Source organism: Culex quinquefasciatus, chromosome 2, assembly GCF_015732765.1.
Source record: "Culex quinquefasciatus strain JHB chromosome 2, VPISU_Cqui_1.0_pri_paternal, whole genome shotgun sequence".
Taxonomy (NCBI): domain Eukaryota; kingdom Metazoa; phylum Arthropoda; class Insecta; order Diptera; family Culicidae; genus Culex; species Culex quinquefasciatus.
Window position 1 is genome coordinate 75,932,470 of NC_051862.1, and position 14,977 is coordinate 75,947,446.

Consider the following 14,977-nt stretch of genomic DNA (forward strand, 5'->3'; position numbering starts at 1 on the left):
AAACTGCAAATATTTCGCTAAAATCAAACTTTCATAAAAGCAGAACCCATTATCAAAAATGTGTTAGGTACTTTTCGATTTGAAATTCAAATTTACATTTAAAAAATTGTTTTTGCATGAAATTTCGATTTTTCACAAAACCACTATTTTTTCAAAAAATTATAACTCGTCGGCAGATTTTTTGACCATGTTTCTCTATAGCTCAAAAGTTGCATGTTTTTGTCCCCTAAAACATATCAAAAATTCTCGAATATAAAAAATACGTATTTTGGGACATTAAATTTTTGTGAAAAAGGCGATTAAAAGAATCCAATTTTTTTTCCGTGTACCTTTTTTTCTCAATAGTCCTCATTAATACCTACAACTTTGCCAAAGACACCAAATTGATCAGAAAATTCGCTTAAAAGTTACAGCTGTTTGAATATTTACGTATCATATTTGTATGGACTGCAGCCTAAATTGTATCGAGACTTGTATGGGTGAACCAATGATACAAAAAAGCCTCTTTGGTCATAGGGAAGGCTCCCACAAAGTTTGAGCCAAATCAAAAATACAAAAAATAAAAATGGTCGAAATCGGCCGATTTCGTAGAGAGTTGCTCATTTACAACAACTCTTCGCTAGACACCAATGCTCCAAAACCATGATTCGGAAAATCCATTTTCCACTTAATTTTGCTATCTGGACCACTGTGCAGTAGCCTGTGCCATTTTGAGGTCATGTAGAGAAATGTTGGGTGCTCACTTCTTAAATGAATAATTATGATGTTAGAAACAATGTTTTCTTAGAATAGAAAAAAATAATAAAATACTTTCTTGCACCCTTTCTTCGATTTACTGAAAAAGGTCACTTTTATGAACAAAATTTCTAAAATCAATCAAAAACTGTTTCAATCAGGGGTGTATTTTTTTTTCAAACGATAGGTTTTTGTCCATAGATTAAGATGCACATTCGATATTAAACCAAATTTAATTTTTAGGTCTCTCCTAGGCGGATTAATGTCGAAAAATCGCATTTTTCGTTTTTTTTTCAGAAATGCTAATTTAATTTAAGGTTGCCAATTTTTCCCAGTAAAACCAATACATGCAGGTTTTAGGAAATTTCATGGCGAACATTATTCCTTTTACGAAAATGCGAATTCGACCCTCCAGTGCCGAGATATTTGAGTTTTAGAGAGAAAAAAGTGCCAATTTTTAAAATTTCTCAAAATTCAGAAGCAATGCTTACTAATTACACGACGTTGCAAGCATATGTCTTAAAGGTCAGGGTTTGCTTTCTCATAGAAATTTTGGCAGCTAAATCCGAATCTGGAATCTAATTTCATGAAAACAATGATGTTTTGGAGCAACGCCGATTTAGAATGGTATTTGCGTTTTTAAATCACTGCAATTTAAATCGCTTGCATGTTCGGTCATACTTTTCTTGGGTTTCGTTCCACTATGATTGATAGTTTTCTCACAAAACGTTTTATTTTTAATGTTTTTTCGAGTTTTTTTTTTTTTGAAATGTGGTTTTTGTCAAACCACTTTTCGGAATAACTCGTTTTTTATGATTTAAGCTATTTTACTATCCAGGTTACTACCATCCACTGAAGTACACTAGAAAAATATTGAGTTTTGAGCAATGTAATTAATTTATATCTGTAAGCCCATACTTCCAATTGAAATGTGGTCAAAGACAATCTTATGCGAAATTGGACGAGCTTTCCGGTAAAAATATTCACGAGACTGAAAAATCAAGTCTGTCGTACAGGAATTGTCAAAAACCATCTAAAAAACATTTTTTCAACATTTGTATTCTATAAACCGCTGTAACTTCACAAGGATTGGACTTAGGACAATGGTCAATATGGAGACTTTTATGCAGGCTTCACTGAACACCAAGATCTGGTGCGGTTTTCGTGTCACTCTAGAACCCAAACCAAGCTGTTTATTGTCACACCATAGCAACTGTACCGAAAGCACCTTGGTATACACCGGTGCACCCAACTGTATACCAAGATGCAACTCAACAGAATGGTTGATCCAAGTAAACCGGAGGCGACATTGTTTGGGTTGAGGTTTGTCAGCCATCATTCACATCTTCGGGGTGGCCTGGCGGTTGTGATCTCCGTCTTTTAATCACGAGGTTCCTGGTTCAATCCTGACTTAAATATTTTTGAGGTTTTTTTTCATTTTTTATTATCAAAATTAGTGATTACACATGTACATTAAAAAAAAACTTCTTCGAACCTGCGACGCTCTAGTCAAAGGGTTAAAAAATTGAATGGATTTTTGTAGTGGAATAGAGAAAACGTTCTGTATTATGCAGACAGAAAATGTCTATTTCAGGATTATATGCACTACACCCAAAACTGGCAGCGCTAGTCCGAGAGAATGATGGTCTCGAGTCGAGAGAATAGTGGTACCATCCACGGACGCAGAGAACACAGCTCGAGATGGGCGATAGAACTATTCTCTCGAGGTTCATTTGCAAAAAAAGTTCATCCGTCAAACAAAAAACCAAAAGTGTCGGCAACGGGAATCGAACCAGAGACCTTTGACAAACCAATCCAATGACTTAGCTGTCTCGGCCACCACAGCTTGGTGACCAAGGAGAAGTCAGAAGTCGATGTATGACACTTGTTGGAGATTTATTGATTCAACTAACGAATGAACTCATTTGTTATGATGGTGTGAGTTGGTACCATTATTCTATCGATTTTGGCACTGAGCCCTCAATAAATTTTGAGAGAACGATTATCTCGACTCTGAATTTTGGGTGTAGGAGTAAGAGTTTATATTTCATGACACTACGAAATTCTATTCCTAAAGAATTATTCTGAACAAATAAAAACATTCAAAAAAATAAAATAAAAACTTTCTAGATTCGAACCAAGAACCTTCAGAATACTAATACAGTGCCTTTGACAACCACACCATTAAGAAGGTTGATTTCAGTTGGCTTGCTAGGCATGAAGAGCTCTAAACTTCTCCCGTGTGGTAGGCGCAGAAACCATGTCAGTTTTGTGTACCCGGTCCACACCGCCGTCACACCAAACTTTGGTTTCGGTGCACCGATCAAGCTACCGAACTGTGTCGGGTTTTTTTCGTGACGAGAAATGGTGCGCATAGAAAAACCGGTATCATAGCAAACCGTTGTCACACCCATCTGCTTTCATGTAAATTGTCTGAAGAATTGATAGCCATATTCGGTTTATCAAAATTTTTACGTTTAGAGCACTTTTCAACAAAAAAAAAACATTTTAAGAATTTTTTTAAATTTTTTTGTTACGTTGCTCCATTTTGCATTTTTTTAGAGTTTTTTTATAACATTTAGGATATTTTCATATATCAAAAATTAAGAAATCTCATAAAAGACTTGTGTTATTTTCTTTCAGTGTTTTTTTTCCAAAAACCCGTCCAATTTCCTACTAGTTTGTCTTTGACAACTTTTTGATACGATGCAATTGCTTCGATATACAGCAATATTTAAATTACGAAACACAAAAGTATTTAAAACACTTACGCCCTTTTCAAATGTCATTATCGAGTGAAACTGGCTCCATATACACAAAAATGGCTTATATAAGCGTAGGATAACATGCAGGGTTGTTAAAATATCAAAATATCAGCTCTCAGCAACTACAATTATCCCGCCTGAATATTCATGCCTCAAATACAACTGCCCTTCTCTCTTCCTTGAAACTCTCAGCACCGAACATAGCCGAACACGTTTTCGTGTTTACCCACTCGCGATTGACATTTTCCTTTTCTCTCTCATTCCCGCTTCCACGATCATCCTACCGCAACAGCGTTTAACCACAAAAACCGCCACAAAACCAATTTCGCAAACGCAATTTAACGGGACGTCATGCGTGGTCGGTTCCTAATCGGCATCTCGTATTCGCTCATTGCAGTTTTCGGAGAGATTGAGAGACTCAGCGGTGAGAGCGCATAGTCGAGGAAAAGGGAAGTAGTAATAGAGAGAGAATGACATCGCTGGGAATCACGAGACACAAGAAGAGATCTCACAAGCTATAGTGACGGCCGCTATACTCTCGGATATTTTTGGTTCAGAGATAATCTATTGATAGCTTTTTTATCACTCATTTGCAACACTGATAACATGTATACAAAGTTTCATTGAAATCGGAAAGGGTCGAGTACAACCGATTCCCTATTTCACATGGAATTGCTCTATAGGGTCTTTGGTCCAGACACCGTCAAAACGGCATTTGAAGTTTTCATAAGACTTTTTCAAATGTTGACTAGATAAACTAACTAGAATTGTTCGGACCCCTCACGGAGAAAATGCGGGTCTCATTATTTTGGCCTAGGACCCCCAGACCAATTTTGAGCCAAATCGAAGAATTTTTATTATTTTTTTCAATTTTCTTATGGAACTGCTGCATAATTATGCATGATGATCTTGGAAAGTCATGATTATTGAATCACGGGTCTTAGATAATTCGTGCCCAAATTTCATAGTTCAAAATTTCGTAAAGTTAAAATTCACGTTCTCATGATACCATTTGCATAATTTCCGGAACACTTTTTTTCGTGCAGTATCCGCAATAATGAAAATTCTTTTTCGATTTTTTAAAACTAGCTTACAATATGCTGGTACAATGAAAAAAGTGAAAAAAGTTTTGTTAATTCAGTGGTTTTCATCCTCCACTGCCAATGTTGAAAAAAATATTGTATTTAATGGAACACATCAACCAGAGCTTTTCCAACTAGATTTTGGTTAAACCCATTTTAGTAATTTGAAAACTATGGCAAGTTTTGATATGAGTTTTGATTAATACTCTAAATTATAAATAAAAAATTACAATAAAGTTTTAATATTTTTTCAATCAGATTGTTGCAGGATTGGGTCCGTGAGTTTGATTATTTTGAAGTAATAAGAAAACTACTTCCTTTGTTGTTGTGTACCCTTAAATAAAAATTTCAACTGGTAAAACGAATTTACCAAGAAAGGAATGACGAAACAAAACATAAATGAATCAATTTCGTATAAATCTTAATAATTTTCGACTAAGTCACTGTCTTCTCCGCGACTCTCTTTCTCCAAACTATTGTCCGCATCGAGGCCATCGCTGCGAACCGGTTGTCAGAACTGTATGACACAACGGGTAAAGCTTTCGCAAACAAAGAATAAGGAGACGAGATTGGTTGTTAAGAAATGAAAAATTGCATTCTGTTCCTGACCCAGCATCCGGCGTCTCCGTCGTCGTCGGTATATTGAGAAGTCGTCGCAATAAACATTCTACCATCAACATTTTTGAACCGCACTTCAGTGAAGAAGTTTTTCCTTACTTTATTTTATTGTTGCTATTGGGTTGCGCAAAAAAAGAAACGAAAATTTCTGCAAACAATCATGAATCTAATAGTATAGTACACGACCACCACCGAAAATCCATTTCGAAAAGGTTCTTAGTGTATCATGTTTTGGTGGAGAAAGAAAAACTTTGGCTCCCTCGCTCGTAAACTGAGTTTTCCACTTCAGTTTTCTAAAGAGCTTTGCTCGGTGAGCCGGGAAGAATTAGTTTGCAGTATTAATATAAATATGATGGAAAGTATGCTCGTTTGCCGCAAAAAAAAATGTTGGCAGTTTATGCTACTGCTTCCACTGCCACTGGATGCCTGGGAGGGAAATCTCCAAAAACTTGCAGTCCTCAGCAGTCAAAGAGGATGGGTCGGGTTGCAGGCTGCATGCATCACATGCAAGACGAGAAAAAGATACATGTATAAAGTTTGAAGGGCTGTGGAAAAAAAGGGAAAATGGGTAATGTGAGCATTTTTCTCCGAATTTTGGAAATGTAGTTTATTTGATTTTTTTATTTAGCTTAAACTTTTTGAGGTTCGTTGGCCAAAATAATAAGACTCGTATTTTTTTTTTGTTTAACCGGTAGGGTGACCTACACCGTGCTAGGGTGGCCTTTTTCGTTATTTTTAGCAAAAACCACATTTTTCAAAAATCAATTAACCCACGCCATTTCAACCGGTTTTAGTTTTTTTTTGTATGGACAAATTCCACAAGGAGGCGGGAGGTTCGAGATTTCCAAAAAAGTGTCCAAGTGGTTTATGGGTGGTCCCTAGGCTACGACACTTTGGATTAAATATCCTGCAAAATTCTGCCAAAGGCCAGTAATGTTATCAATTGTGATGATCTTAAAGCAGACTTTATGAGTTATTTGAGCGATGACGTATAATTTTTGGACACTAAAATTGAATTTCAATTGAAAGGCGCTGCTATTGGTACGTCACTTTCTTATTTTTGCGACGATTTTTTACTTTCAAACAATCGAATCTTTGAATTGTGTCAATACAATTCACATTTTTTTTATATGTTATGTAATATTCCCAAAGGAATCTGAAAAATATATTTTTATACTTAAGCTTTTTGATCTCGAGTTCATTTGCTTCCATTTTTTTTTTAATTTGAAAAATCGACGCAAATTGGACCACCATACCAAGGCATTGGTCACCCTAATTGTCAAACAAAAAATAGAAATCATATGTTGATAATTCATCATATTTTTTGGATTGGGCCTTGTCTATTTTTTAAATATTTTTGTTCCCTATTATTATAAAAAATATTCGATTTTGATTGTTTTGTGAATTGATATTTTCCAGAAACATTTTTTTCATTAAAAAAAATGACAACAAATACAAAACTTTCCATTTCGTATAAATGTGCATTATTTAAAAAAATGGTTTGTCAGCTACAAATGAACAAAAGAAAACTTTTTATCTTACGGTTTTTTCTGCGTTTACTTTATATTGAAACTTATCTTTTTAGGAACATGCATAAAACTGTCATTTTTAATGAATGAGTAAGGAAAGTTACCATAAATAAATTTAATATATATATTTTTAAATAAATTTAAAAGTTAAGCTTTGCATGAAAAAAAGTTTTAAGAATTCATACAAATTTTTTAATTCTGCTTTGTGGAAATAAAGTGCGTTGCAACTTTATTTAAAATATCTAAAAACAGATTTTTCACTGTACACGACAAAATTAACAAACACAAACCATTTCTGTCTTTCTTACTTTAAATAAGAAAAGAACGTATGAATCATATTTGCAACACTTGTTAATTTATTAATTTTATTGCCTGAGTTTTTTAAAGGTTCCTGAAGATTGAATATTACCTCTTTAATGTTGTAATTTTACCTAAATTTTGTCCAGAAAGTTACATTTTGATGTAATGTGGCTAAACTACAATTTTTTAAACTTTTTTTTCCAACGTAAAAGGAGTACCAGTTCCCAGATGTAATATTACAATATTATTTTTTTTACTTTGTAAATGACCTTATGAAAAACTCAAGATTTGTTAACTTTGATCAACCATTATTTCCGGCCGGCCATTACATTAGAAAATCAGATCTGGCTTGCATGGTCAAAAGGTTGGCACCCCTGATTTATTTCACAGAGTCTGGAAATGTTTCTAAAAATTGTAAACTAGGTTTATTGTTGGGGTCAAGTAAGAAATTACAAATATTCTCAAATAATCATATGTAATCAAATCTTATGTTTCAAAAACTCCATCCAACCCTACCGCAGTAAGCGCACAGTCAAGTGCATTCTTCCCTCACTGTACTAAGCTTGCATTGCTCGTGGAGTTTTTTCCTCCTCCCCCACTGGACTGGATGCTGGATCCCTTTTCGATGGGGTGCAAAATGTGTGCTGCTGGAAAAGTTCATTTGCAGCTCGTGAAGCGTTTTATATTTGGTGCCTGCACTTTTGATTCTGAGAAGCACACAACCACTTTTACTACTATCGCTGTAGTTCGGTGCTGGTTGCTCCTCGTGAAGGTTAGGCTGCAAAACACGCTCTGGCAACAAAGTGGTGGAGTTATTTTGTGCACACGTGAGTGTGAGTGTGCGTGTTCGTAAAAGTTTTCCCATGACTTTTCTCCCGAAAAAGATGAAAAGCTTTATGCGCCAGCAGCAGCGAGAACTTTGACGACGACGACCGAAACTAGTTGTCGTAAAACTTTCGGTTCGCTGAGCTTCCCGACCGGGAGCAGCTAAAGAGCTTGCACATTTTGGGTGGCTCCACCAGCCAGTAAGGCAGAGGTGGAGCGCGCACTAACTATAAAGCGCTTGACTTTGATGGATGCTTCCCGGGGAAAAAAATGTGTGCGGTTCCGGGAGCAAGCGGAAAATGATGGCTTGAAAATTGACCGATCTAAATTTGCACAATGAAGTTGGTGGTGACTCCGGTAAAGAAAGTGACATTGTTGGAAAGTGAGTTTTTGAGGACGAAGGTAATATTATGATCCACAACATGAGAATATCCTACAACAATGTTACAACATGAGGCTAAAGTTAAACAATCTGTTTTCTGAACAATTTAAACACAAAATTTAATCTAGTCTAATCTAATCAGACCCTAGCGCAGCCAATCTTTCGAAGGGATCCTGGAGAGTGCATTAGGTTAGATGACGCCTAGCACTCTTTTGTCATTTATTACCATTTGTAGTGAGCCATTGCATTAGAATGCATTGAGAAACATCAGCGTTAAAGTGGCCAGGCCAACTGCGTAAAGCCGTATCGCAGAGTTTGAGCACAGCGTGTTCGAACAACAACACAATTCTGAATCGACAGAGGAAGAAGAAACGTGGGGACACACCTCCATACGCTCCGAGATTTTGGTTGTATTCGTTGGGTCAAACATTAAAATGCGTTTTTCTCGGAACGTCGATATGGTGGGTGCGACAAGATAGCACGACGACGCCGTTATAATTTTTAATCAATTCTGTGAGTTTCAGGATTTTTTATAGCATTTTTTTTAAATAATCATTTTCTCAAGCAAAAAAGTTTTTAGCATTCTTTAAAAGGTAAGGCATTCTTTTCATTTTTAGGCTACAGCTTTGGTTAATTTGTGATATTTTTTGTATTGTTCGATTTTTAAGGAAATTATTTGAATTATTTCTGTTTATATTTACATGCTTTCAAATACGAGAAGTGCTTTAAATGGTCCATAAAAATTCGAAAATCTGTGACTTTTCAAGGATTTTTTTATTCATTTGGTGTCTTCGGCAATGCTGTAGGTATTTTTTTTTTTTTTTTGAAAGAATTAAGATTAACTTTTTTTGAAATAATTAATATCCAAAAATCCGTATTTCATATTTTTTATTTTATTTGACAAATCTTCGCATCTTTAAAGCCATTCAGAAGTATGGATCAAAATTTGGCCGACGAGCTATGATTTTTTGTAAAAAAGTGATTTATGTAAAAAAAATGAAATCTTGAGCTTCAAGGTTTTCTACCTCATTTTTTAAAGTAAAATCTTATTTTCATTTGAAAAGTAGGGGAAAGTCTCGTATGTTTGGCAGGTTGAGCACTCGCTCCTAACTCCATCCAATTTGCTGATTTTCACTATTTAAACAACTAATTTTGCACAACTTTTGATAGAAACTTGCTTGCTTACTTCTTGTTGATATTTAATGTTCCCCTACTTTACAAATATTTTGATTAAGTGCACCGTTTTCAAAATAAAATCAATTTGTCCATTCCTGAAATATTTTTTTTCGATAGGTTTCAATGTTCGAATATGAAACATTCGTGAAATTTTCCAATATTCTAGAAAACATTTTTTTGATATTTTTTAATCAAGACCAACATTTTAAAAGACTGTTAATATTGAATGTTTGTCCCTTTTGAAATGTTGATCTTGATTCAATCTTTAATGTTTCTTAGACGAAATTGTAGGAAATTTTCTGAACCTTTCAAAAACATATTATCAGAGTTTTTCGAAGAAAATTTATCTTTGAGTGACGGCGCACCTAATCAAGAAAATTATTTAGCCCTTTAATTGCAAATTCAATTTTACATAAAAAAAATCAGGTCAAAAAATTTTAAGAACAATATTTCAAATTTTCACTTCTTATAAAAAATATAACCCGTCAGCAAAATTTAAGTCCATACATCTAAATGACTTAAAGAATGCAGGATTTTGTCCCCTAAAACATATAAATAAAAAATTTCAAAAATACGGATTTTGGAAAATAGATTATTTGGAAAAAAAGTTAATATAAAAATCCACAATTTTTCCCATGAACCTATTTTTTCGGAAAAGTCCACATAAATACCTTCAACTTTGCCGAAGACACAAAAAAATACAAAATTTAGAAACGTTTTGAATCGGCCAATTTCGTAGAGAATTGCTCAATAGAGACCACAAAAGACCTGTGAGTCGTTACAGTGGATGGTTTGTATTATGCCTTATAATAAAAAACCTTAATTGAGATGAAATAATCAAAAATGATCAGAAGCGGTTACTTGGAGTACAGAAGCAAAGCAATTTTAGAAAAAGTGAAAAAAAATTTAAGGTGAACGGTTTCATATAGGGAAAACTATGCAGAATAACGTGATCTCTAGCTCTTTGAAAAAGTCTGAAATCACAAAAAATATATTTGAAAATACACTTTTCTCAGATTCATTCCTTCTAGATGCGCTTAGATTCTTAACTTCAATTTAATTTCAGGAGTTTATTGAAAATATTTTTAAAAATTTCCCAAACATTTCATTGTAAAAAAATGCAACATAAGGAATTCATAGACAAAATTTTATCCAAATCAATCTAAAACTAAGTGTGAAATTCTAGAAAATTTAGTTTGAAAAGACGATTACACGAATATGATAAGAAAAATCAATTATCTGAAAAAAATCACTTATGAATCGTTAAAATTTGTTTTGTCAATATTCAGTATCATCTAGGAAAAATGTCTTCTTGAATCTCTGGAATCAAATCAAATTCCTGAAGACCTCTTATTCAATTCAATTTAATTCGGTTCTTTGATGATAAATCTAGATGCAAAAAGTTGTTATGCAGTTTTGGAGCTCATTTGAACTGTTTGTTGCATTATTATCTATTATGGAACAATTTTATGTTTAATTATGGTACTAACAAGAGTAAAAATAAAAACTTACTTAAATTGCAAAGGATAGCGCATAGTTAGATCACAGGTTTTCTCTCCTTTGTAGATGTGCTTGATCATCAGTTTCTCAAGGGCTCCGCCTTTTTACGGCAGGTCCGAACCCCCGGTATCATCTCCCCCGTGAGATCAAAGAACTTCGGTAGGATAAAGAGATCTTACCCGAACCATTGAACCATTGCATTGTTGTACTTGTACCAATGATTTTTTTTCTTTGGATCATGAACATCTTGGTTTTCCTCTACAACTAGAGAGTAAAATTTCTTTTCGAATGCATGATTTCATTTCAACAATAGCTTGAAAAAATAAAAATTCATGTGAATTTGAATCGTGTATCATACAAATAGGTTCAATCATGAAAAAGATTAGACTATAGAAGTTTGTTGTTGATAATCTATTTTCAATAATTACACAAGACAAAAGTCTAGCAACTGATAAGAAAACAAATAAAATTATTTTTTTTCTTTTTCCTTTTTTTATTATTTTTAACAAGACTGATTATATTAACTGAACTGGTCTCAATTTTTCATTGCTTTCTCATTGCCATAAACCATTATTATTCACTCAAAATCTTAAAACAATCTATTGAACTAATCCAAAACTTGTAAACCTACAAATTTCCAGTTATCAACACTCCTATCTTCAATTGTTATAACCCTTCAATCTCCAATAAAAAATATAGCAATCTCTTATTTACCATCTCTCTCATTTCATGTTCCCACTTCAACTCCAAACCACAATGTCTTCCTGTGCGCCACCGTTATGTGCCAATCCAAATCCGCCGCCAACGAAATCCACTTCCGGCATGTCTGGACGGGTCTGAAATGGGGCGTGAAAACATTTCTGCTGCTGCTGCTGCCGTCTGCCGAAAATGACTGCGTTTTTCACCACCGCCGACGGGCCTTTTTCCGCTTTTCCGGGTAACTAAAAATAACTGTACGAACATTTTTTTTTTTCTTCCTCCAATATAAACTCCCAGTGGCTATAAAATCTTTTCCACACTTTTTTTTTCTCTCCCTCACTATCACTGCACGTGCACCACAGGGAACGAAAACATCGACCACGTGGCCGCCAAAAAACAACTCAAACCGAATGCAACACACAAAAAAACCCATCGAAAACGAACCGAAAATCGTAAATTTTAACTGGCTTGCAAAACAAAAACTACCGCCGCCGCCGCCACCGCCAAAACTCGAGCACAGTTTCTCCGGCCGTTCGTGTGTATCCTGGGCCTGGTTGGACTGCGGCCAAATGCCGTCGACCGGGACCTGGCCACCCTGCTGGGACACTTGCAGTCGATCACGGTGCTGGCGTTGCTCCTCGCAGGCTACGTGCTGCAGTATCTGTCCGGATTTCGGTGAGTTCTTTTTTGGGGAGCGGAAAAATTGGGGTTTCCCCCCCGGTTTCCCTCGGCTAGGCTCGGTTTAACGACAGAGAAAAAAAACTGTTTATCTGGTGTTCAAATCTCCAGAACAGACGATTCAGGGGTCCTGATTGGAGCATAAACAAATTTAAAATTTGCATGCACTCAATAGAAAAAAATGAAAATATCGAATTCTTGAAAAAGTCTTTTTCATAATTTGATCTAAACAAAATGTTCAAATCGATATTTCAAACATATGTAGATGTTGTTTTTTTTGTAATTTTTTTCATCTTACTGATATAATTGATATAATTATTGAGAAGAGCAAAACATCAATAAATTGGCCTTTTTGTAATTGAGTATTTCTCTTTATTTGCTCAAACCGACTTTTCTTTGTATTTTTTTATAAATGAAGCTTTGTACAGACATTCCCTATGTCAAAAGAAGCAATGTTGTATCATAAGTTTTTTCGGGCAAGGATCCATAATTTTGCTGAATGGCCATCCAAAATCGGCTTATAAATATACGAAAATCTGTAAGGGAAGTGGAGAAAGAGGAAAATTGCCCGTTTGTGTATGTTTTTACGGGAAACTGTTCCTAATATGGTTGTCTTGCCTCTTCTTTCCCTATTTTAGCATGATATTTTTTGATCGAATTGGTGTCTTCCGCAAATTCTCAAAATAAGTATTTTTTTATTATTATTATTATTTTTTTTTCATTTGTTTTAGCGAATTGAAATAGGCATTACTTACGTTAAAGTTGAGAGCAGTGATAATTTTTTAAAGAAATTATCATTTTTGGAAAAAAAAAAATCGTTAAAATTGGTAATCAAAATTTCAAAAAAAAAATTTTGCGAGTTTTTCTTGCTCTTGTTTGTGCTTTAGTTAGAGAAGTATTTTTCAAAAATTGATTATAATGCAACACAAAGTTGAAAGGAACTCCAAAACTATGTCATGAATTGCAAAAGAACTGAATGTATCTTGATTATTTACCAATTAAACCGAATTGAATTGAATTGAAAAATAATTTTTACCTGCATAATCAAATTTTCATTCGAAAATAACATAACAATATTTTTTTTTTTAAATAATTTGCATCGTTTTTAAATTTAAGGCAAATTCTGGTAAAAATTTTCGAAAAAAATACTTAAGCATCTTAAAGTTTAAATTTGTAAAATTTAAAATGTTAGTAAACTAAACAAAAGCTTCAGCTCTTTTTATTAAAAATAATAACAAAATTTGAAAATCACGATCAACAATTAATAATATCTAAAATAAATGTTTTCCAGCGTATTAAATAACTTTTAATGAAAATCGAACCAATCAATTCGAGTTCAAAAATTAGGGCTAGTCACTAAGAATTTCACTGAGAATAACTCATTTTTCGCAAAATTTAAAATTTAAGAGGATGTATCTCAGCATAAGTCAAATCAAAGGAAAATTGTAAGAAATTTTCTCAACTTTTCAAAAATATATTTTAAAATTGAACATTTATCGGAAAATGTTACTTTACTTGAAAACGATATTTTTTTAACAAATTGTGAAGGAATATTGTTTGCAATATAGTTTTGCATATGGGTAATTCTCCGCCAACTCACACAGCAGTTGCCCCGACCCCTCTTCGATTTGCGTGAAACTTTGTCCTAAGGGGTAACTTTTGTCCCTGATCACGAATCCGAGGTCCGTTTTTTGATATCTCGTGACGGAGGGGCGGTACGACCCCTTCCATTTTGAACATGTGAAAAAGAGGTGTTTTTCAATAATTTGCAGCCTGAAACGGTGATGAGATAGAAATTTGGTGTCAAAGGGACTTTTGTGTAAAATTAGACGCCCGATTTGATGGCGTACTCAGAATTCCGAATAAACGTATTTTTCATCGTAAAAAACACTAAAAAAGTTTTAAAAATTCTCCCATTTTCCGTGACTCGACTGTAATTTTTTTTTTTTTGAACATGTCATTTTATGGGAAATTTAATGCACTTTTCGAATCTACATTGACCCAGAAGGTTCATTTTTTCATTTAAAACAAAATTTTCATTTTAAAATTTCGTGTTTTTTCTAACTTTGCAGGGTTATTTTTTAGAGTGTAACAATGTTCTACAAAGTTGTAGAGCAGACAATTACAAAAATTTTAATATATAGACATAAGGGGTTTGTTTGTAAACATCACGAGTAGAGGGTGACGAGCGGGAATTCTCGGAAAATCGGCCATTTTTGGACCTCTCGATTCCCGGGAAATTTGGTCGAGACTCCCGGGAAATTTTATTCTTATAAATATCGAACCAAAATCAATAAACTAATCAGATTTTTTTTTTAATTCGAAACTGTTTAGAACATTGGATTTTCAATGTTCGATTATCAAGTTTGAATAAACCAATGCTTCTCTAATCTTCTTATTCTAAAAGTGTAAATTTTAACTTTTCAAAAATTACAATAACTATAGTTGAGAATAACTAAAAAATGTGGACCCAAAAATTAAACTTGAATCATTTTTAGCAGTTACACATTAGAAATGAAATATTTATTATTTCTAAGAGGAAAAAGCCTTTACAAGATAAGTTTAATTTCCATATTTTCTCTCGAGCATAGCAATACTCATAATCTAGTTTTTTTTAATTCTAAGTAAGTCAATTTTGCTGTATCCAGGTAATTTCCTTTTTTGATATCAATAAGTCGTTTTGTGTTT

General features: G+C 33.9%; 1 protein-coding gene across 1 annotated transcript in view; it reads left to right on the top strand.

Annotated features, from left to right (window-relative positions):
* LOC6044177 overlaps positions 1–14,977 on the top strand; it is a 192,286-nt gene that overhangs the window by 78,277 nt on the left and 99,032 nt on the right. Inside the window, exon 5 of the mRNA XM_038254279.1 lies at positions 12,132–12,286. Coding sequence (XP_038110207.1) covers positions 12,132–12,286 — 155 coding nt within the window. The remainder of the gene's footprint in view (positions 1–12,131; positions 12,287–14,977) is intronic.